General features: G+C 49.2%; 2 protein-coding genes across 2 annotated transcripts in view; both read right to left on the bottom strand.

Annotated features, from left to right (window-relative positions):
• The window catches only part of NLRC5 (NLR family CARD domain containing 5), a 35,694-nt gene extending 22,874 nt beyond the window's left edge, over positions 1-12,820 (bottom strand). The window contains exons 1-13 of the mRNA XM_036390546.2: positions 12,749-12,820; positions 12,389-12,444; positions 11,732-11,851; positions 11,374-11,645; positions 8,670-8,734; positions 7,550-7,850; positions 6,141-6,203; positions 4,938-5,003; positions 2,756-4,505; positions 2,295-2,378; positions 1,864-1,947; positions 1,705-1,788; positions 131-220 (exon numbers count right to left, since the gene is read on the bottom strand). Of these exons, the coding sequence (XP_036246439.1) occupies positions 131-220; positions 1,705-1,788; positions 1,864-1,947; positions 2,295-2,378; positions 2,756-4,505; positions 4,938-5,003; positions 6,141-6,203; positions 7,550-7,850; positions 8,670-8,734; positions 11,374-11,645; positions 11,732-11,851; positions 12,389-12,444; positions 12,749-12,820 (3,107 nt within the window). The remainder of the gene's footprint in view (positions 1-130; positions 221-1,704; positions 1,789-1,863; positions 1,948-2,294; positions 2,379-2,755; positions 4,506-4,937; positions 5,004-6,140; positions 6,204-7,549; positions 7,851-8,669; positions 8,735-11,373; positions 11,646-11,731; positions 11,852-12,388; positions 12,445-12,748) is intronic.
• A 1,620-nt stretch (positions 12,821-14,440) lies between these two features.
• On the bottom strand, positions 14,441-23,139 carry CETP (cholesteryl ester transfer protein). The gene is made up of 16 exons (XM_036390392.2): positions 22,995-23,139; positions 21,913-22,027; positions 21,013-21,147; positions 20,222-20,292; positions 19,715-19,802; positions 19,552-19,621; positions 19,205-19,265; positions 18,521-18,612; positions 17,755-17,934; positions 17,313-17,363; positions 16,774-16,941; positions 15,334-15,401; positions 15,171-15,213; positions 15,014-15,083; positions 14,603-14,688; positions 14,441-14,515 (listed from the first exon to the last, which is right to left on the bottom strand). Exons 1-16 carry the CDS (start codon positions 23,137-23,139, stop codon positions 14,441-14,443), a joined length of 1,518 nt encoding a protein of 505 aa, XP_036246285.1.
• Positions 23,140-23,595: the final 456 nt, after the last annotated feature.

A 23,595-nucleotide genomic window follows, 5' to 3' on the forward strand; every position in this document is an offset into this window, starting at 1 on the left:
AAAAAGGAGTCAAACTGATTTTTGTTCATTTCAATTAGCCAACAATTAAGCTGAAAAGCAGTGTCCATTTAAAGTCAGCATCTAAAGAGACAACCTGCTTGCTTTTGTAAGAGCTCCCATGTACTGATACCTGGCACAGAGTTCAGTGACATTTTGACACACGATGCCTTCCTTTGCCAAACTGAGAACAGCATTCAAGGAAAGATGGTTGTTGCTCAGGCTGTGAACAGAGGAAAAATAGAAGCTCAGCTGCTGGAGCTCACAGCATGTTCTTTTGTAGCACAAATGCCCTCTGCTCTGCTCCCCAAATATCCTGAAGCACATGATCTTTTAATAAGGGTATTTCTCAAAAACTTCTGACATTTCCATCTAGGACTCAACAAAAGCATTATCAGATTTTTATCAGTTCTTTCTCTGCAAGCTGTAGCTCCCATGAATTTAGAATCAGAGATAACTCTTCCATGTGCAGCAATATGAGCACTAACCAGTTTTGGGTTAGTTAGTGGAGGTAGTTCACATTTTCATGATTACACCACTGATCCACAGTGCAGTTCAACTACCACTACATCCATTTTAATTATGCCTTATTAAAGCAGGGAGGCCTGAACACAATCCTCCAGCCTCTAAGGGTTTACTCTTTAATTGCACATTCGTTCTGTTTCATTGGAGCTCATCAGATGTGAAACACAAGATCTTGCTGCTACAAATCCTCTGCTTGTTCTCAGGGCCATGGGGCACCGCTCCTGAGAGCCTGGAAGGAGCCATCCCTGGGAACAGCACTCTGTGGGTGTTAGGGATGGGTGAGCAGTGGGGATTACAAATGGCACCGTTTCCCTGCCTCTTCTGCTCCCTGGGGCAGGCTGGCATTCCCTACAAGCTTTTTTCCAGAGTGCCCAGGAGAGCAAGAGCAGCAGGTACAATCCTCCTTTCCTCTGTCCTTCTGCTGTGCTTTTAAACACCTCTGACCACACTGCAAGGCCAGTGATTAAATCTTGTGTGGGATCCAGCAATGACTGCAGGTATTTTGGATTTACCTGCTTGCACTTGAGGGTGTGTGGAAGCCTTTAAAGGCAGAGTCTGTCCCTTTCAGCTGGGATGGGCAGGTGGAGCTCTGACCCCATGGCTTTGTGGCTATCCCTGTCCTGTCACACAAATGCACTCAGACTCCAGCACTCACAGCAGCTCTGCTGCTGCTTCAACTGCCCCTGGCAGCTCTTCAGAGGCTTTAAATCCCCTCAGCCAGGCTGCTTCTCTCCATCTAAAAAGCTGCAGATCCATGCTGGGAGTTTTGCTAGCAGTCTGTCCCTCTCAGCCAGCTCAGGATGGCCACAGGAGCTTTAGAAGGAGCAGCACAGGAGAAGGGAGCTGTGGAAAGGCTGGGAAGACTCTGATGGAGCCATCCTCCCTAAATCAGAGTGGGATATCTCAACCTGAACCTCACCAAGGGGAACAGGAGAGGGAAAGTCAAGCCAGCCACTGAGCTGAGCACATGCACTGTAATTCCTGGAGAGGTGTCAGTGGCGCCAGGGCTCCCTTGGAATGATTTCAAAAGAATTAGAAAAGAACTGTGAGGCTGAGCCTACCTCAAACCGAGTCCAGCACAGCCCTGCTGGCACTGAAATGTCTGTGCCTCAGCTTGGTGCCCCACATCTCTGTGCTATGCTTGGCTTCACAATACCCAAGGTTTAATCCATTTTTACTCACTCTACTTTCTTCAGCTTTTCCATTTTGGAAAACAGGTCCATCACCCTCTTCACTTCTGGATCCCGGATCCGATTGTCCTGCAAGCTGCACAGGATTCATCCTCATTAGTATCCCAAGGAAGGAATGGCTGATTTATGGTCATTGCCACAACACACTCACTTCATTTCCTCAAGCTGGAGGCACTGGGATGCAGCCTGGACCAGGTTAGCCATCCCCTCAGCTGTGATGCACCCACCTGTCAGCCTGGAAAGAGAAAGGATCACTCAAACCAAGCAGAGGGAGGACTGGAATCCCCTGGAGCACGTGGCAAGCCTGTCTCAGACCCTTGCCTGCACCATGTGTCCCCCATACAGACAAAGAGGGGGCAGCCTGGCTCTGCCACCTGAACCAACTTCATGCTCCCTTTCCATCAGGGTAACACAACTCTGCTCTTGGTGCCAGCATAAAGCCAGAGCCACAGTGTCTGTGCTGCTGTGTGTGGCACTGTCACCCTCACACCCTGCACAGAACAGATCAGCCTGCAGTGAGCCAAAGTCATTGAGCAGAGAACAGACAGGAAGGGAGAAGAGGGGTTACAAGCAAAGACTTACTCCAGTTTCTTCAGGCTCCCCATTCCTTGTAAGCCCTTTGAAAGAGCAGCAGCAAAGTCGTCACCACATCTCCTGCTACGAAAGCTAAAATGTGAAGAAAAGTGGAAAAAGACAAACACACCAAAAGCTGATATTTTCATTTGCCTGCAGGATTCACCCTTCCTTCGTATTGAAAAGAAATTCCTATCACCTTCCCTCTTATCTACGGCATTAACTACCCCGCTGTTCACCTTAATCAAAATGGAAAAACAAACAAAAATATAGCCAGAATGGTTTTTTCACCTTATTATCCTTCAATCACTCATAAATTCATTATTTCATACATTTCTGCAGTACTGAAGTGATGCTGTTCTGATCAAATTTTCTCACATCATCTCTCTCTCTGTCCTAGAACAAACTTGAGGTTTGATCTTCCAATCCCTTCTCCCCACCCAGCAGCTCACAGCACTCACTGTGTTTACCTCAAGTGTTCCACATTTTTACAGCCAGCCAGAACCTCCAAACAGTCAGTGTCCACCAGACATCCTGCAAAATCCAAACAAATCAAGTTCTGGCCCGAGTTTATGACAAAAACCAAAGCCGACATGTCCAGCGTTGTCAGTCTGAAGTTTTTAAACTCATACTTGAAATTCAGCAGGCTCCCAATGTGCTGGGCTACCTCGAGGTTTTGTGTTTCAAAGGTGCAGTGGCAGAGCTCAAGGACCTTAGGCCCTGACAGATGAGTGGCTGCCAGTTTCTTGAGAGACTGCAGGATCACATCCTGCTTTTCCTGCACCCAAGCCTCATCTTGCTCTGCCAGCATCATGAGGAATGTCCTACACTCTCTTGATGACAAACCCGAGAGAAATATGTGAAAACTCTCCATAAACTCAGTCTTTGTCTCATTCTTTAAAGTCCACTTTGACTTCAAGAAGAACTTCTTCTTCAGGTCGTTCTTGTCCACCCTCCTACTCACCATGAGACACAGTGCTGCAAAAAACTCCTGCAAGCTCAAGTGCACAAAGGCATAGCCAGCCTCTGGGCAGGTGCCACTCGTCTTCACCTCAAAGACAGTCAGCAACCCATGCAAGGAAGCAAATTCCTTCACGTCCTCAGGAATATCATGGACATAAAATACGAGTTTCTTCTCTTCCAGGCCTCTCAGTGCAAGGTCAAACAGACCCAAAATGGCCTTTTTGTTACAGTTCACCTGAGTCTCCTCATCACCTGCACAGTCTCCTTGATGCTTGTTCAGGAAGATGAGAAACATTTTGATATAAAACTGTGTCATAGTCTGAGGAAGCTCCACGCTCATCTGGTGTTTGAGGAACAGATACTCCAAGCAGATGCACACAATGTTACACAGAGCAGGGATGAGGCACATGCTGAGGAGTTTGGTGTTGTTCTTCACGTGAGCAATAGCTCGTTCTCTGAATGAATGCTGACAGAAATAGTGGCTGACATATTCCTCAACCTTCTCATGGTCAAATCCCCAAATTTCTGCCAACACACTTACTGTGTATAATAAGAAGTCAGGCAGCCTCTTCGGGCGGCTGGTGACCAACACTGTGCAACCAGGCAGGAGGTTCCCATGGCAGAGGTCTGCAAAGAGCTGGGATATGGACAGAGGGGAGGTAAGAGCTGGGCCTCTCTTAGAGGAGGGTGACATGTCCATGTTGGCTGCAAACTCATCCAGCCCATCAAAGATGATCAGTGTCTGCTGGGCATTCTCCAGGAGGCCCTGGAACACGGCGTCAGGGCTGTCCTCTGGCTGCAGGAACATGTCAAACAAAAGATCCTTCAGGGTCAATTTCCTCTTTAACAAATTCAGCTGCCGAAACTCAAACAGGAAAGTGAAGAGAAACTGAGGTAGGACACCTTCTGCCCATTTCTGACAAATCCTGTGCATTAGCCTGGTCTTGCCTATACCTGGTTTCCCAAACAAAAAGATCACCTTGGTCGTGTGCGGCGGGGCCTCGCTGCAGAGCAGGTCTGACACTTTCAAAGCTGTGTCTGCACATTCTTCTGCCTCAGCAGCACCTGCCAGGCCCTCTTGGCCTTTCTCTGTTCTCTCTTTAAAGCGAGGGGCTTTGCTCTGATGGATGACAACGTTGACAAAGGTTTGGTTGAAAGGCAGTGGCTGTGTTTGCTCCTGTGCTTCTGCTGCTCTCCTGCTCCCGTATCTCTGGCGGATGGAACTGAGGAGGAGATGCCTGTACTTCACACATGCATCTAAGAGAGAAGACAACAGAGGGGGTATGAGGGTGAAAAAGCTGGTTGTGAGTCACCACAGATCCAAAATACTACCACTTATAGACAGAGAAACGATAGCCCTGATCAGAGGTTGCTGGGTAGAAATGACAAATTTCTACTGAACTCCTGAAAATAACCCATAACCCTTCCTAATTCTTCACAGGGGCCAAAGTAGAACAACATTCAGGAAAAAGATGAGACAGCTTTATATGAAAATTAAATCTTACTAAGATGAGAAATAGGTATCTGTGTATTATGCATGTTATTCCCTGTTCTCTAGCTCCCTCTTCACCCATGCTGGCCTCAGTGCTGGAAGTTGATTTCCTGGGTGTTTCTGCAGGGATGTTAAATAGGTTTAACATCCCTTTCCTCAGAGGGAAGCCCAGCACAGCTTCTGGAATATTCACATACCCAGCCTTCGCTGTTTGGCATCTTTGTCACTCCCAGGGCTGCTGGAAGGGCGACGGCGAGCAGAGCCTGGAAATGGAAAGGTCAGAACCACGTCAAAAGAGCATTTTGGATGGCAGCATGTAAAGCTGGGCAAGACCCTCCAGCAAAGAATCTGGGGAGCTGAAGAGGAAAAACTAAACAGACAAAACTATTTGTAAACTCAGGCTGAGATTACAGAATTGCTTCTTCTGAGACGGGCCACAAGCACCTCACTGGTGAGATTTTTGCAGGCTGGATGAGGCAGCTGCCTTGCTTTGAACAGAGGAACTGCTTTGATATCCTGGGGAATGTGGCTGGGAATATCTGTGTCTGGGGAATGCAGAGCCCACAGATTCCCAGGGCTGTTTATAGTGGTTCATTTCCTGTTTTTTTATGATGGACTGTCAGATGGGAAGAATGGACAGAGGTGACAGAGGCATGTGTCTTTCTTGACTGTCTTAGTAACTTTCAGCTTTTTTTTCAAATTTCCATTCCACCAGCAACTGGTGAGATGGACCCACTAGGACACACAGCAGCTGGCAGCAGTCAATGCAGAACAAAGGTCACTTTTTTCTTCTTATTTTCAACATCTTAAACCTGCACATGACACAGAGGACATTCATGTGACATTTGCAGTGCTGTGACTCAGAAGTCTCTGAGCATAAAGCAGAGGCAGAAGTGTCTCTTCATGACCTGCACCAGCTGGGAAAGTCTCCAATGCAGCCTGAAGAAAACCTTACTATCTGTTCCCTTAAGCTCCTATTCTGACAACTCTGGAGTGGTTTCTGCTTGATCAACACCTGGATAGTTTTTCTGCTCTTCCTTTAAAAGCCAAACCAATCTCTTCCACCTCCCAGTGAGCTGACCACAGTAATAGTGCAAACAGCATGGGTTTTGTAGAGTGGGTGGGAGATTCCTGCAGAGAAACTGAAATGAGTGAGTTCCTTAGCAGGGGGCCAGCAAGGCTTTTCTGAAATTCGGGGAGAGAAAACAAAACCAGGGGAGGTTCACATGCAAAGCAGCAAGAACAGAACAATGAAATGTCAAGTTGCAGTGGCTTCTCCACACCTTGCCAGTGCTGAGGGTCAATACCTGGGACATCTGGACATTTGGAGCCCTGCCCAGGCCATGTGCAGAGAAGAAAAACTCCAAGAGCTCAGTGCCCAGGGTCTGTGCCAGCCTTACCTTTTGGCACAGATGACTGGGCTCTTGTGTCTATGCCTGATTCTTCTGTCTGGCTGAAGTTACCTAAAGGAGTGGAATGGGAAATTAATTATGGTTAATGTGAGCATTCTGCTCTCAAAATTCGGAGTGCAGCTGGCCAGAGACAAAGGACAAGCATCTTGCAACACAGACAGTGGCACAAACCAAGCCTCAGTATAAGGGATGCAAACATCCAGGTTCAAAAGTCTCCATCTGATCTTTTCCTTCCAGGTTACTCTACAGCACAGTTAGTTTCACTTTCAAGGCAGAAGAGAAACAACTTTACTCTGATACAAACAAACTCGGAGTATGGGCAGCTCTGGCGGATCTAAAACCACACTGTTGCTCAAAAGGTAAGCCCTACTTTCCCTGCAAAGAAGGGTTTTCTGTTAATAAACCACTGGCTGAGTCAGCAGCGCATTCAAGGGCCTTTTCTGCCTCACTGCACAGCTCAAAGCTGCCACAAAACCCCCTCAGCATAATCAGAAGCAGTTCACCTTCAGAGGGGTTAGTAATGCTCAGCTGTTACTACAAAATTAAACCAGTATAAGCCAGCTCCTTAAGAGACATCCTTTTATGATATGTCACAGTATCAAAAGGCTGAAAGCTGTTTCAGCTTCAGTCCTGAGAGAAATCCCCCACCAATCCACATTCCCTGATGATTGTCTGGTCTTTGCCCTGTTTCATCTCAGCCAAAATAGCTGCTGCTGCTGCACTTGGTTACAAAGGCTGCATCCACCCAGCTGATGCAACCAATGAGTTACCACAAGCAGAATGTGAAAGTACCGTTGAGAAGGACCCATCCTGCGAGACTTCCTGCAGAAGAGAAGAATTAATCACCAGAGAAAGCAACCCCTAAAGGAAAGGCACAGCTTATCTGGCCCCACAGGCCCTCACAAGGCAGAGGGTGTGCACACTCTGTGTAGTTTGCAAGATGACACACACTAACGGACCGTGGTCCCCAGGGATCACTCGTTTTCCCTAAAGCCACTGCCCCTGCTAAGGAGGAATATGGAGAAGTGGTTTTGTGTGGTAATTCTATGATTCTGTGTTCCTTGCCTTTCTGGATCAGGAAAATTTAAAAAAAATAACAATTAAAAGTCTGCAGAACAAAGAGATTGGAGCATTTCTTCCTTCAAATAAATCCATCCAAAAATCGCATCTCAGCTTTACTGGAGGTGGGGGCGTACAATTTTTATTGTTTTAATCTGTTAATGTCAGGGGTTTTTTACCTCAAATTACATTTCTAAGCCAGAAGTTGTGCTTCCAAGAAAAACAAGGCCATGCAACTGAGGGCACTGGTGGTCCCACTGCCTGGACTGGGTGATGGTGATGGGTGGCCAAGGTGTTGGCTGTGTTTGGTCAGGGGAAACTGGCCTGACCTCTCTTACCTTCTCCTGCAGAACTCATAAGCAGCACCTCCAGGTCCAGGGGCAGGTCATACTCCATGCAGAGAGACTGTGCAAAGTGCTTCCAGGCAGCAGGACCAGCCTCCTCCAGCAGGTCAAGGAGCAGAGATGTTTTTTCCCTGGGGCTGGTGATGGTGCCCAGGCTGCTCAGGGCTGCCGGGGGCACGAGGCGCTGGGCAGTGCAGAGCAGCCACTCGGGGCACTGGGTGAGCAACTCCACCAGCTGGGGACGGGCTCTTGCTACAGCTGCTGCCACATCCAGGTCATCATGCTGGAATGGGGGCTGCAGGGATCAGACAAAGGGCAGCAGTGGGCACAGGAGCAAGAGGTGTTCACCCACACAGCCCTGCATGGCTTGATCTGCCTTTAGACCCCTTGGCCTAACCTAGAATTTCTTACCTTCTGAGTTTAGAGTAGAGATCTGAGCCCACTCATGGCAGTCCTTGTCTGCCATCACAGTGCCTCACAGCAGGCACTGAAGGACGGGGGCAATCTTTCTGGCTCCAGCCAGGGAGAAGCTGTTGGCATCTATAGTGGCCATCTGCCAAACATCCCAGACATCTCTCACATGTACCAGGACCTCTGGGGAGGTCAGGGATGTTTTTGTTATTGCCCAAGAGTGCTTACACAGAGGCAAGGTTTTCTGCTTCTCATAATACCCTACCAACAAATAGGTCAGGGATGCACAAGGGGCTGGGAGGGAACACAGCCAGGACAGCTGACTTCACCTGGCCCTGCTCAGAACATAAAGCTGGGGTAAGAAGGAGGAAGGCAGGGAGTTAGAGTGATGATGTTTGTCTCCCCCAGATAACCATTACATGTGATAGAGCCCTGCTTTCCTGGAGATGGCAGAACTCCTGCTTGCCCATGAGAAGCTGTGAAAGAATTCCTTGTTTTGCTTTCCTTGTGTGTGCAGCTTTGGTTTTCCTTGTTCAGCTGTATCTCAGTTCACAAGTTTGTGCAAGACCCCGCTGCACAAAGAGCTCAGGCAACCGTTCTTGCTGCTCACTTTGTGGGGATGAACAACCCATTCCTGCTGTGGTAACAACACCACCTTCCATTCCCACTTCCTTCCCACAAAGCCACACACACCATCTCCTACCTGCATCGTTGTGTAATCAGTCTCCTTCCAGTTGTCAAGTGCAAAGGTGGCTTCTCCTCCATATTCTGAAGGGAATTGATCTGCTGGAGGCGGTCTCAGGACACCGACACACCCCAACACGTGGGACATGCCTCACTTGGTACAGATGCCTGAGGATAACGACAGCAGAGCTTGATGTAGACATGCCAGGCCATGGCAATTACGTGGGTCACAAATCTAGGAGCTTCTGCCTTCGATCCAAGGCTCAGCTCTGATGCTTTTTGTCTCTTCTCACTCAAACCAGCCGCGACCACAAAGTTTCGACGTTTGAGGATTCACTCCTGGTCTCATGAAAATGCAGGACTGAGCCTTGTGCCCTAGAATGCAAGGGAAGACAGCTTCAGAGGGACACTTTGTGGGAATCACAGCTTTCCTGGTGTCAGTGCCTGGTTTGAGCTGGGCTGTGCCACTCTGCTGCTGTCAGCCCCTCTTTGGAAGCTGATGCAGAAGCCGCAGGATCTTGCTCAAGTCAGGCAGTCAGTTACACCAGAAAAACTGTGAAAAGCTGATCCTCTGAGACTGCACAGTTCTCACAAAAGTGTTTCAAGTGTAGGGGGTTGAAAAATCTCCCAGTGCTAGCTCTCCACCCCTCAGCAGAAAGGGTGAAGGGAAATTTCACCCTGCTCTGCACCTGGCAGTTGTTGGTGTCCAGCCACCCCTCCCACAGGGAAAGGGAAGAGAAAAGCAGTCACCATCCAGTCAACAGACAACAACAGACTTAATAAAGCCATACTAAATGCATATATAAATGAATAAAATCAGCACTTAATGCCAGTGTAGACTGAAAGCCATTCAGACAAAGAGTAGATTCATACACGTCAATGAAAGACTCATATTCAAGATGAAAGCAACAGTGAAAAGTTGAATGAAAGCTCAGCCACGCTGCACAGCTCCTGTACTACTGTTCTGCTCAAGAATGGTTGGCAGTTACCTTCAATAAAATACCTCTGATCCCAAAATGAAGCACAAAAACCTCCCAAGAAAAGCCAGGAAACTTTCGAGCCTCGATCCTTTCCCTTCAAATGCAAAACTGTCTTTAACAAACTTTGCAGAACTAAACCTCCTCAACTTGGCATTTGCACAGCTCCCAGCCACAAAAAAAATTAAACTGAAATGTGAAACTCCCAGTTGCAAATCTGCCAACTTCTTGCCCGCTCTGAGGGCACAGAGCACTTACCAGAAGCCCAGAAACAGAGTACCAGCACCAAAACCAGTGTGGGGGTCACCAAACAACAAAGCTGGAGGACAATACCCACTGCCTTGATTTCCCCACGTGCTAATTCACCACGGTCCCCAGGCACAAAGTCCTTCCTACCTTTAACAAACAAAAGACTGAGCAAAATGAAAGTAAAACCAGTTGGGAATTCCCCAGCTGAAATGTATCTGCAGTAAAACCAGAGAAATTAGCAAAAATCTTAAAATCTATGGCTTAAAATCTATAGCTAGGTATAATTAATTTAGGTAAAGCATTTGAGGAGTAATCCAAAGAAATGGTACCCAGGACAAGCAACAATACTTGCTGGAGTTAACAGTTAGTGGAGTAAATTCTGACTTGGTTTTGGTTTTGGTCAAGGCACTTTCAATGGGAATATTCGTATTCACATGCATAAATCCGATTATTTGGTACATGGGGAAATATTTAATTACCTCTTCCATTATATGTAAGAGGAAAAAACAAGTTGCTTTTCCTTTGGGATAAGAACAAGGTTTAAGTGATAATGTAGCAGATGTGAATGATTAGACAAAAGATCCCATGTCTAGATAGAGCTGTGTGTGCAGAGATCTCCAGATCTAATCGGATGAGCTGCCACAATGAAATGTTGTTAATATTTCTCTGAAGGCTAGGGAAGCTGCATTGGAAAACCAGATGGAGCCTGCAGCCGAGTCCCAGAGAAGGCAAAGTGGCACACTGTGCTGTGCTGTAATTCATTTATCAGAGAAAATAAATACCCAGATTCAGCAACACCCATGTCTCCAGACAGACACACTGACCCTGGCTGTCCTGCCCTGAGTGGGGGGAGCTCTGCAGAACCGGGGCTGGATGGAGGCACAATGGGGACACCTGCCAGGCTCTGCCCCACTTTGCCACCTCCTGGCCCACCTTTTACCTGGGAGCACAAGCCACCAGCTCGGCTGAAGTTCGGACTCCAAGACCTCGGGGGTGTTTTCCAGCGTTCACATCCCGCTCTCTATCCCGGTTTTTCGCATAAGACACAAACATCTCAGGGCTGGGCAGCAGAGCCAGACCTCCAGCCCCAAACCCTCTGTCCTGGCTTTTCCCATTAGACACGAACATCTCAGGGCTGGGCAGCAGAGCCAGACCTCCAGCCCCAAACCCTCGTGGGTTCTCTGTCCTGGCTTTTCCCATTAGACACGAACATCTCAGGGCTGGGCAGCAGAGCCAGACCTCCAGCCCCAAACCCTCTGTCCTGGCTTTTCCCATTAGACACGAACATCTCAGGGCTGGGGAGCAGAGCCAGACCTCCAGCCCCAAACCCTCGTGGGTTCTCTGTCCTGGCTTTTCCCATTAGACACGAACATCTCAGGGCTGGGAAGCAGAGCCAGACCTCCAGCCCCAAACCCTCGTGGGGTTCCCAGCACGACGCCTCGCCCGGTCCCTCCCCGGGGTGCCCAGCGCGATGTCCCCGCTCCCCGGAGCACTCACCTGGCCCCGCTGCGTCCCCGCGGGCAGCCCGGGACAGCGGCGATGCCCGGGACAGCGGCGGACCCGGGACAGCCCGGGACAGCCCGGGACAGCCCGGGACAGCTGCGGCAGCCCGGGACAGCTGCGATGCTCGGGACAACTGCGATGCTCGGGACAACTCGAGACAGCGCCGAGCCCGGGACAGCGGCAGCGCTCGAAAGCGAAAGCGGCGGCTCTGCCGGGAAAGCACGTGGGACTGCGGAGGGAGGCGGCCCCGGATGGCGGAGAGGCAGCTCGGGATCCCCCGGGGGCAGCGGAAGTTTCACTGTTCCCTCCTGGAATAATTTAGTTTGGGTCTCTAAAAGAAAAGACCTCTCACATCAGCGAGTTCAATAACTGAGCGCTGCTGCTGTGCTCAGCACCGAGCCGGGTCCCGCCCAGGTGCGGCACCCGCGCACCTTTGGAGTTCACCTCTATCCCGCGCAGGCTGACCCCGCTCCTGGTTGAGAGGAAGAGCGGATTTGTCTTTATAAACAAGCTGTGGGACTGTTGGTAGATAAAACTGGCACTGGGGGTTAAAAGAAACAATGGGAAGGATCCTACTGATTGATGAATGGAAAAAGATATTTGCTTTTACAAATAAACTTTAGGTTTGCTGATAAATGAAATTAGACATTGAAAGATGAAAGAAATAACGGGGCAGAAAAACCCCTAAATTCCGTAAGAATTATAAATGAAAAGGGAGGGTTTTATATTAGAGGGAAATCTCTGCTATCAGGCGTATTGGGGAGTCTGTGCCTCTCAAGTACCTCGGCCAATGGGGAAAGAGAGAAGGGAAATGCAGCCAGGACATTGGGATAAAAAGGAGGCTGCGTCCTCCAAAAATTTGAGAGATCCCAGGGGAATGCCCCATGGCCTCTCCCTTTATTTGAAAAAAGTCCAAAAGGACTCCTCTGTCTCCTTTTTGGACATAAACCTCTGGTGTTTGTGGATCAGTTTTCCTAACACGATTAAGGCATTTTCCCTAATAACCAACCTAAATCTCGCCTGCTGTAACTTGAGGGAGTTTGCACTTGTTCTGTCACTTGCTACCTGGGAGAAAAGACAGACAGAGCCCCAGCTGGCTCCATCCTCCTTTCAGGGATTTGTAGAGTGCCAAGGACCTCCCTGAGCTTCTTTTTCTCCAGGCTGGATCCTCCCAATTCCATCAGTGCTCCTCATCAAACTTCTGCTCCAGATCCTTCCCCAGCTCTCTTGCCCTCCTCTGTCCCCATGGAAGGGCAGCCCTGTCCAGTCACCACTGAGCAGCCCCAGTGGGGCCAGGCACCTGCATGGCAGAAAAAGGGTGCTTTTCTCCTGCCATTTCCTTTTTATTAATGAGCATTAATAAAATTACATCCCTCTCCTGTGAGATGTCGTTTAAGGGCTGTGGCTTGATGGAAGCCAGGTCCCCATGAGAGGTCCTCATTGAGACGACCTCATTGTCCCACAGCAGACATTGCTGTGTAAGGAGTGAAAATGTCACCTGAGCACTGGTGGCTTTGGAGCAGGAGGGAACATGGACAAGCCCTTGGCTGGTACTGACACAGCTGGCAGTGATGGGAACAGGGTGAGAAGGGAGGTAGAAAACTGCCCACCACACCAGGGCTTCTTCCAGGGCACAGTCACAGCATCACAGCCTTGGTGCCCCTCGGCTCCTGCTGTCCCAGGGACACAGCTGGCTCACACTCCTGTCCCAGGCACACAGCTGGCTCACACTCCTGTCCCAGGCACACAGCTGGGTCACACTCCTGCTGTCCCAGGCACACAGCTGGGTCACACTCCTGTCATCCCAGGCACACAGCTGGCTCACACTCCTGTCATCCCAGGGACACAGCTGGGTCACACTCCTGTCATCCCAGGGACACAGCTGGCTCACACCTTCCCTGGCTGCCATGGAGCCCCTGAGGCCCCTCCAGCCTCCTTCCCCACCAGCCTGGGCACCAGCACCCCTGAAGGCATGACAGCCCAGCAGGCACCCAGGACAAGGAAGGGCCTCTGGTGCTGTGGGTGAGAGAGAAGCAGCCCAGAGGGACCTGGCTTCTATCCATGGTAATGCAGAGGGAGCAACCACTATGCCCAAGGAGCTCAGGAAATTGAGCCCATCCTGCTTCCAGCCTCTTTCTGGGACAAAGTTTAATGCTTTTATTCTGCTCTGTGGTGGAAGAGACCATTATCTCTACCTTTGGTAATGTGATCACCTTTACAGGTGTTGGATTTATCACCCAAGATCTCCTCCAAGTGAAAAGACTTAAAAAAAACCCAAACAACATGAACTGGTACAGGAAAATAACTGAGCCACTTGAGATAAATTATTGCACTGTAGTAGGAAAGAAAAGGAACTTGGTGTTCGATTAAACACTTAAAGTTTCTCTTATAATCTCTTTTGTTTCCTTATAATTTTCAATGCTTTTTTCATCTTTGCTGTCACTCTGTCAACAACAACATGGCCATTATCAGTTTGGAGCTCTCCACTGAACCATCAGGGTCTGTAAAAAATTACCCTGGGCACAAGATCTCTGTTATTGTACTGCACTGCAAGTTCACATCCCATTTACTTTTTTCAGCCTTATCCAGGTCTTTTAGCATTACTGGTTCTAAGCTTACTGGGAGTTTGGTAATTTGACTTGCTGGATTCTGTCAAAATCAGGAGGCTCTTGGTGGAAGTAAAACCCAGGATGAGAATGAAAGGTGCTGTATTTCCAAAATGTAACAACAGAGATGCCAAAAGGTGGCAAAACCCATTTCTGCTGCCTCCTGAGACTGCTAACCCAAAGCCTGTGCACTTCAAGAGCCCAGCCCTGACTTCTAAGAATACAAGCCCTTTAAAGATCCTGAAAAAATAGTGTGGATTGAGGTACAGACTTCAAAATCTTTGCAGAAGAAAGGCTCCATGGAAGCACAGTTGCACAGAGCCTAGAGCATTTCTCAGGAAAAGGAAATAAAATTCAACCAAAACTGATTTAAAGCAGCTCATCTTTTAATTGGTCCAGACACAATTTTTCTGGTTGTACACAAGTTTCTGTGCTCCTCTGTGAAGGGATGAGCTCTACAAACTTTTCTCAAGAAAATTAAGAAGTAAATGACTCGGGAAGCCAAAGTCAAGCTGTACAATTACATATCCCTAAAATGTGGGGAGAGAACAGAAAATGTTATTTTAGTTGTTGCCACAATCCCAAAAGGGCTTTGAGAGCTGGGTAGCTCTGCTTACCTTTCTGGTAATGATCTCAGGATTTATGATGTCAAAGAGATCAAGCCTTTTGCTGTTCAGCAGTGAGGTCAGAGCTGATCCAATACCTGTGGGATCAGCAAACCCATCCAGTTACAGGGATGTCCATCCTGGCTTGCTGCTGCTAATTGTGCCTCAATGTCCCACGACCTTCAGCCTGACAGAAAACTCACTTTTCCTTTCTCCCAGACATTTACATGGGGTCCCTCATTCCCCAAGTGTATCCAGCAGAAATTTCAAACAGATTTCAATAGAAATTCAAACCACAAATGTGGTTCCCCTCACTTCCCAGTTATCAGTGTTATTGATGTGTTTTTTTCAGTGCTCAGGTTTAGGAGATCTGATGTTAGACAATTTATGGAGCAGGCTGGACTTCCCCAAAGGAAAACTCACTTGAAGTTACTTCTGGAATGCCAGCAACCAGGATCATATTCTGCAGGAAGCTTTGTATGGATGGGTCCTCCTGAAAACCAGAAATTTCATACAAAAATTATTTAAAAGACATTGTTTAGCCTCAAATGGCTTAGAGAATACTTTTTTTAGGACTTACCCCACTTGGATCAGCTGTGCATTTAAACACTTTAATCTCTACACTGAAAGGAAGAGGGGGGGAAAGGGGAAGAAAAGTCACTAAGTGCTGCAGAGATCCTCCTTTTGTGCTGCTTTTAAACATGGGCCAAAAGAGGCAACTCCCAAGAGAGCACAGCACCAACCTGGAGTCCACAGGCTGCAAAATGAGTTTCTTGTCTGCATAGGTAGCTTGGATGGTGGCTGTGATTTCCTGCAGAGAGAAGAACAGCAGGGTTCAGGCATAGCCTCCATAGCAAGGAGCTGCATTTGGATATTTTGGGTTGTTTTCTGGGAGCCAGAGCTCAACATCCTTTTGGCTTTACCTCCAGGGGTTGCTAGAGAAGGCCAGCACTTTCCTTCTCCCCTTGCATGCAATAAACTCCCCCTCATGCCCATAGCCTCAGCCTCTGGAGCTGCAGGCTGGCTCATCCACTGCACTTTTGCTATTTTGTGAATCCTGCACAAGGATGGAAATGGCTTTCTAGGGTGTTCTTTCCCATGACACCCCGCTCAACATCTGACTGGATGTAGAGAGAACAGCCTCAGGGCTGCCACAGGTAGTCAATCCAATGCAGACCAAATTAGAAAAAGAAAGCAATCTCTGAATTCTGGCCACTTAGGCTCATTGCCTTGCAGTTGTCTGCATGTAAACATTCATTTAAGAGGAACATTTTGTGATGCAGTTGCAGATCACAACCAGGGTTTTGGCAATCCAGGAGCAGATCTCATCCTAGGAGCCACAATTTTGGGGATCACCTCTAGTCCAGTCCTTCTGCAATCCTTGAAATGTATTTCAAGATACCATTTGGGGCATAAGGAACAGCCATGCATATTTCCTCTAACACCCTGCTAACAGGGGATACTTGCTGAGAGAATTATTCTCAGCTGTGGTTAAACCTTTAAAAGTGAGTGTGCCCAGCCCTCAGGCAAGGGTTTGGGCTGGTTTTGTGTCTGTCTCAGCCCACAGCTACAAGACTGGACAAACACACTGCTTTCCTGTGATGCTAACCATGACAGGGAAGCTGCTGGCATTTCTTTTTTCTGCTTCCTTAGATTCACTATAAAGAGTTTGGGGTGAAACACAGTGTAATCAGGACCCTTCACACAGGCTCACATAGAGAAAAAGGTCATATTTTGAGCTCCACATTCTTCAGAGCTTCATGTCCATTTCTGACACAGTATACTCTTAGTGTGGAGCTGGAATTTGGGTACAAGGAGAGTTCAAAATAAATACATTCCCATGGTGCCTTCACTTTCTCCTAAAACATCTCAGTGACACTACCCTGTGTCAGAGAAATGTTAATGGGGCCTCCTCAGAGCTTTCTGCTGCTCTGACCACCTTGCACACTGATAGTGGCTGGCCAGCTGAGGGGGCATTGAGCCAACATGGCCACTGCCACCATTTCCAGCCTCAAAGGTCAGAGGAACACATGGGAGTGTTGAAAGAAACTGATTTACCTTCTCCACCTGCTGTGAGTTCCCCACCCACCCTTCCCAAAGGGCTCCCTGCACACCAGGGATGGTCCTGACCTGGGACAGAGCCTGTCCCAAGCTCTTCACAGCCAGGAGGTGCCAGAACTGACCTTCTCCATGTACAGGGCCACCAGGGGTTCTTCTCCTGCCAGGAGGATGCTGACCTCCACTGCCACTGAGGACCTCACAATGGTCCCTTCAGGCTGAAAGGAAATCTGGGGCTGGCTGAGACTCCACACCTTGGCCACAGAGTCATTGTAGGAGGTGCCTTGGAAAATCTGGTTGGGTAAGGAGCAGAAGTTGAGTCAGGCTTTTTCCATACCAATTTCATGCCAGCTTGTCACACAGCTGCATTCCTTCTGCTGTCCCCACCTCCTCCTCCTGTTCACCCAAGCCCAGTAACTCAGCCAGGTTTCAGGGAAACTGGAAACCAGTTGGAAGATGGAGATGGAGATGGAAACCAGCATGGAAGATGGAGAATTCCTCCTTGCACAGCACAACTGCTTCTCCATCAGCCCCTCTTTTCCTCCATCTGGCCCACCCAAGACTCAGATTGCCAAGGGAAGGACCCAAGTTGTTACAATGCAACAGAATCCATTTGAAATGTCCTCATTTGGCATGCAATGCTCAGAACAGGACAAAAAGTTACCATCTGCACTGCCTTCCTCTGCACTTCTGAGTCTTCCATCTCAAACAGCTCCTTCAGAAACAAACCAGAAACAGATTGTGGAAAAACAAAAGGTTGTGGTTGCTCCTGGTGCAGAGCACTGAGGTGGGGGCTATGCCCAGGGCAGGACAGGGCTGAGCTCCCCCAGCTCCCACCCTTTTTTCCATCCCAGTGATCCCCCAGAAAATCACATCCCTCTACAATTCAGCAGACAAGTTTCCTGTCAGCTGCTCTTATCCCTCCAAGGAATAACTCTGCCCTCTTGATAAGAGGGCACCAGTTCCAGGAGCACATGAAGTGACTGACTGTAGATTTCTACCTTCTACAAAAACCAGCTCTCACAAAACACGGTATTTAGTGAATTTTCCACTTTCTCCCCAAAATATGATGTATGGGGTAAGGAGGGCACCCCTCTGGGACTGACCTGGAGTTTCTCCCCTCTGAGGTCCAGCACCAGCTGCCCATCCAGGAAGGCTGCAGCAGCCAGGGAGCTGAGGCTGTGCTCAGAGAGCCAGAAGTAGAGCATCCGGGACTCGGTCAGCAGGGATGGGGAGAAAACGGAGTCACTGAGCCTGCTGGAGCTGTTCCTGTACAGCACAATGCCCTGGGCAGGAAAACAAGGGGGCTGGTCACAGCAAGTGGCAGGGAGACAGGAGAAAAGCCAGCATCTGTGTGACTGTTTTTGGATGGGGGAAGAGATGAGGATCTGACTCCGTGTTTCAGAAGGCTTGATTTATTATTTTATTATATATATTACATTAAAACTATACTAAAAGAATAGAAGAAAGGATTTCATCAGAAGGCTGGCTAAGAATAGAATAGGAAAGAATGATAACAAAAGCTTCTGTCTCAGACAGAGTGTCCAAGCCAGCTGACTGTGATTGGCCATGAATTAGAAACAACTCTATGAGGCCAATCCCAGATGCACCTGTTGCATTCCACAGCAGCAGATAACCATTGCTTACATTTTGTAAACAGGCCTCAGGAGGAAAAATCCTAAGGAAAGGATTTTTTCATAACAGATGTCTGTGACACACCTGCATTTCCATGGCAAGGCAAAGGCCTGGCTGGACACAGCAGGGAGCATCAGCAGTGCCCCAGCACAGCCCCACAGAACCAGCCCCTCCAAGCCCTGCAGAGCGCAGCATGGCCAGAAACCTTTGGTGTCTGAGCAGCCTGGGGTGCTTTACCTTGTGGTGGGACTCTATGTACGTTGCTTTTATGACAGGGTCTGATGCAAGGGAGATATCAACAGCGATGTCCTTGTACCGGACAAAATTGGCTGCAGGAAAAACACAAAAACCTCACACCAGAAACAGGACCTTGAACAGGGATTGTGACTGTCACTTTTAGGGCTGGGTGCAGGGGGTGACAGGGATGTAATGAAGGACACAGGGGTGGCACAAGGGTTCCCACTCCTTTGGATGCTAGCACTGATCTTGCTAAAGCTCCCTGACTCTGTTTCTTCCCTGAGAAATTGGGATAATTATGCTCAGTTTTACATTGCATTCCTTTTCCCTGATATTTGGGAGTAGGAAATCTCCAGATGGTGTACAGCCTCATGCCTAATCCTGTAGTACCTGCTCCTGTTCTAGCTAACATTGGTCTTGCAGCATCCTGCACAGCTGATCAGTGCATACTGAAGAGAAATTCTTTATTAATTGAAATGTCTTTGAATCTATGTAATCATCCTAAAAGATTCAGCCCGATGCAGAAAAATCCAAACATAACATTACTACGGTTTATTTTGCTGCTGTCTGAGGGCTTGGGATCCCATTGACATTTTTGAAGGACATTTTTGATGGATGTGGCTACCACTCAAACATTAAAAGCTGTACATCAAAAAAGAAAGCAGAAAAAACAAGAATATTTACCTGCTAAATCGAGTATATAATTTGTCAGCATCTGAGCAACAGCATTTATTTCCTTGCAGACCTACAGGAGGAAAAGAGGGAGAAAATTAAGGGAAAGGGTAGGATTTTGCACTGCAGAGCAGAGCTGAGCCTCATTGAGGTCTAGGGGCTGTTGGTCAGAGTCCCATGACAGCCTCAGGGTCAGCAGCAGCTCTCACTTTGCCCAAGCTGCTTTTTTATTGTGGATTCAGTTTATTTGTCCTATTTTTCATGAGCACTAACATGTCACTGCTACTGTCTTGTGGGCAAGAAAAGTGTGTGGCATACACAGAGAGCTTCCCTCAGTCCACAGGCTGATCTTATCTTACCTCCCTCTTGAGGACAAGCTTCAGAGTGAAGGAGATGAAATCTGTGAAGAGCTGCTTCAGCCAGCCAGGCCTGTGCAAGACAGGGAGCACAGTGAGCTCTGCACGTTTGGGTGGGTGGCATTTGGGGACAATAAATCCTGATGTTGAAAGGGGTCAGACTCACTGCTTGTCTCCTTGGAGGTGAAGTGTGAGTTTGTGGAAAGTCAGGTAGCAGTCTGAAGCATCAGGAGCCACTTGGTCCTTTTGGCACACTGCATGGGACGAAAGGAAAAAGGAAAAAAGCCAAAAAATAGCTGATTTGTTACTGAGAGGAGGAGGCAGAGTGCACTTTGCAGACACTGCAGGCCTGGAGCTGGAGCAGGGCACTACTGCAGAGGGCTCCCCACATCTCCCAGGGGATGCTTCCAAAGCATTCCAGGCCCTGCCAGGTTGGGGCAGGTGGGGCTGCCTTGCACCTGGATGGTTCCTGCCCACAGCTCCAGCTGAGCTGGCCTGCCAGGCACTCTTCTTCCTCTGCATCCCTGCCAGCTGCACTGGCTCCTGCCAGCAGGGACTCAGCTGTCCCCTGACACAACCCAGGAGAACGTGGACAGTGCATGCAACCCACAAACCAGAGCGGGGAGGGAATTTATTCATATTGCAAAATGTTTGGGTATTGCAGCATACTTACTCAGATTGATATTTAGCTGGAGATCAATGGAAGACTCAATTTCAAAATCAACTGAATGGAAAAGCTGCAAGCTGTAATGGCAGAAGAGAGGACATTGAGGAACCTGAGCCAGGAGCAGCTTCTCCCTGACAGATGTGGATTTTATAACACCTCTCACAGCTGTCTTTGCACTGCATTGGGCCAACCCCCAGGACAGCCCAGTCCATCTCAGACACTCTGTCTTTAAATCACTGCAAACTCCTGCCTTAGTGGCACTTTGGAGCATTAACCCCCCCCCTTTTTATCCACTCAGAGTTTACAGAGCAACAAAGCAGAGAGACTCAGTCAACTCCTGTGCTTTGTCCATCTGGTCTTGTCATACAAGGTGAGGACAGAAAGGCAGAAAGCAAGATGGGGCTGAGAAGCTCTGCTGGAGTATAAAATCCTGTCTCAGGCAGCCATCAATGCAGGCAGGGCCAGAGAGACTGAGGAGAGCAGCCCCACTTGTGCTTTGCCACAGCGCCAGGGGCAGCAGCAGAGCTGGGAGAGGAGATGGGCAGCAGAGCTGGGAGAGGAGATGGGCAGCAGGGCTGGGAGTGGAGATGGGCAGCAGGGCTGGGAGTGGAGCTCAGCAGCAGAGCTGGAAATGGAGCTCAGCAGCTCCAGCCCTGCAGGCCAGTCTCAGGGGCAGCAGCAGAGCTGGGAGAGGAGATGGGCAGCAGGGCTGGGAGAGGTGCTCAGCAGCAGGGCTGGGAGGGGAAATCAGCAGCAGGGCTGGGAGGGGAGCAGGGCAGCTCCAGCCCCGTACTCACAACCAGGCCCCAGCGTAGCCGTAGGTCAGGGTCCCTTTGAACAAGGCTGTCACATTCCTAATGGAGATGTGGATGGCATTGTCCTCCTTGAGCTCCACCTCACTCCTCTCGATGGACAAGTCATTGACCTGGATGCTGGAAACAACAGAGACAGAGTTTGTCCCAGCCCAGGGGTGTTTGCTGGGGTTGTTTTGGGTTTGTTCCTCAGGAATGAATGGGATCTCTGAGGGACTCCGGTGCCAGACTCTGGAGCTTTTGCAAATCCCAGGGCCAGGTACAAGGACAGTGACAGTGATGCTTGTGCTCAGCCTTGGTGCACTGTGCCATGTTTGGATACAAGGTTTTGGGATGATTTAAACAGGAAACATGGAACAATGCCACCCTGTTTTGTTGCAGTGCTCTGTGCAGCCGTGGCCATGGCAGGAAGTCTGTTTTGTGAGTACACCCCTGGATTTGTGGTCCCTAAATAAAAGTGAATAACTCAGAGACACCCAGCCTGCTTTGTCACAAACACAGCCAAGTGACATCCTGCTGACAGGGGTGGCTCTGGCAGCCTGGATGGGTCCCCTCTGCCTCTCAATGTGCCTTGGGCACCATCTGCCATCAGTGGCCACAGGTGCCCCAGCCCACAGGGGTTACTCCCCATCCCCATTGTCAGAAATGAGCTCTACATGCTGCCTTCCCATTCTTCTGGAAAAGTAAATAACTTAAATAACACATTAGCAGCCTAAACCTTAACACGCAAATTGTCTGCGAGGCTTAGATCCAAAACTGTGTCTGCCCCAGTCCAGAGCTTTGCTTTCCCCAGGAACTGCTGGATCGAGGCTCCCTCCAAGGGCAGTTTCTGGTCCCCTGTGTGCCCCATCCCCTCCCCTGGCACAGACACACACAGATACTCACCCACTGAGCCCATAGGCCACCCTGCCCAGCAGCCTCATGGACCTTTCCCCGGTGATGTTTGGGAACTGGGCGTTCCTGAAGGCTGCCTGAATGACCTGGGCTGTTTCCCGGTTCACTGTGGGTGGAAGAAAAGGGCAGAGATGTCAAACTTTAATCTGTCCTGGCTGCAAAGCCAGAGCTGCTCTCTGGATTAAAGCACTACAGAAGGCTTTTATCTGAGGCATTTGTGTTGGATTCAGGAAGCACTAGAAGTAGTTTCAGAGTAAATAAGGAAAATTAAAAATCCCTACTGTGACAGCTGATGGCAGCAAGGGACAGCAGCGTGTGTGGCTCGACAGCCACCAGTGGGAGCTGTCGCAGGGAGTCGTGGGCAGCTTTCACACACCTCAGGAGCAGATTTTGGAAAGGGCAAGGCTGTGCTCATCCTTACACCACACAAGCTGTTGACTTTACCCCAGTGCTTTGCTTTGTTTCTGCTTATTTGTATTGCAGTCAGCTCTTGGGTCTATAAAGAAAAAATTCGGAAAAAGTTTCTGTGCCCATTTTCCTAATGTTACACAGCCCATTCCAGCCTCAGCCTCAAGCACATCCTTGTACAGGATTTTTCCTTCCAGAAATACCCTCTGTTAGTTCAGCCCAGCATGAATACAGCTTTCTCTGCATGTCCCACTGTCAGATGGGACAGGACAGAGGTGTTCCCACCCTCCACAGAAGAATTAAGTTCTTCCCCCGCCTGCAAAGCTCCCAAATCCTTGCAGATAACCCCACAGCAGATGAGAACCTGCTTCCCCCCTCTGCCTACCGACCCCAAGAGACGAGATTGCAATGAGGAGAGAAATCAAGCACACATTTGTTCAAACTCTTTCATCATGCCAAGCCCAAAGGAACAGCACTAAATCCTGGGGCTGAGGAGAGGAGATGAGGACAATTTTCAAGCTCCTTTGCCTGCTCACGCTTTAACCTGTGCTCCAGGCAGGTGTTCACACAAGAGGCAGAGAAGCAAGAAACCCCCTCCCTGGGCTGATCTGCCCCAGATTCGCGGCAGAGCTGGGCAAGGGCAGCCCCAAGGCGCAGGCACTTACACAGCAATGCCGCGGGCTTGGTCATCCTGCAGACGATCCCCGTGCCTCGGTAGGGAAAGGGCCCAAACTCGCAGGCTGCTGCTGCATGGACAAGCCCTAGCAGGATGCTGAAGGTCCCCAGCGCCATCCTGCCAGCCCAGCACATCCTCAGCCAGAGCAGAGAGAGCTGAGGAGACCAAGTGATTCTTGACGGAGGCAGAGCTGCTTTCATACCCCCAGCAGAGCCCACTCGAAGCAGGACATGACCTGCTTCCTCCACTTATCAAAACTCATCACACATTTCCTAATCTTCCTATAGTTTCCTTAACACCAGTCATGTTGCACGCTGCCTTCCTCCCTCAGCAGGAGTTTGGGCTGCAGGGCTTGGTGCTGCTGCCAAGACTGCTTTAGCTCAGGACATGGACACACCAGGGTGGGTGGGAAAAGCTGGAGGGGGATGGAGAGTGGAGGAGGATAAAGTCAAGGGAGCAGCCTCACATGCTGCCTCAAGCCACTTCATCATTTCTTCTTGATAGAAATATTCCTTATTTTGTGTTCCTGCAGTAATTCCCCAGCAAAGCCCTGTTTGAAAGGTGCCTACATCACTCACTGCTCCTCCTTC

This window comes from Molothrus ater, chromosome 12 (genome assembly GCF_012460135.2).
Source record: "Molothrus ater isolate BHLD 08-10-18 breed brown headed cowbird chromosome 12, BPBGC_Mater_1.1, whole genome shotgun sequence".
In the NCBI taxonomy this organism is placed as follows: domain Eukaryota; kingdom Metazoa; phylum Chordata; class Aves; order Passeriformes; family Icteridae; genus Molothrus; species Molothrus ater.

What these genes read in the sequence shown, in the direction of transcription:
- CETP (XM_036390392.2), bottom strand. Translation starts at nt 23,139, where the DNA reads ATGTGCTGGGCTGGCAGGATGGCGCTGGGGACCTTCAGCATCCTGCTA. An exon ending in GGCTACGCTGGGGCCTGGTT is followed by an intron (nt 20,293 to 21,012) that starts GTGAGTACGGGG and finishes CTGCCATTACAG; the next exon opens with CTTGCAGCTTTTCCATTCAG. An exon ending in TCAGAGGGGAGAAACTCCAG is followed by an intron (nt 17,364 to 17,754) that starts GTCAGTCCCAGA and finishes TTGTTTCTGAAG; the next exon opens with GAGCTGTTTGAGATGGAAGA.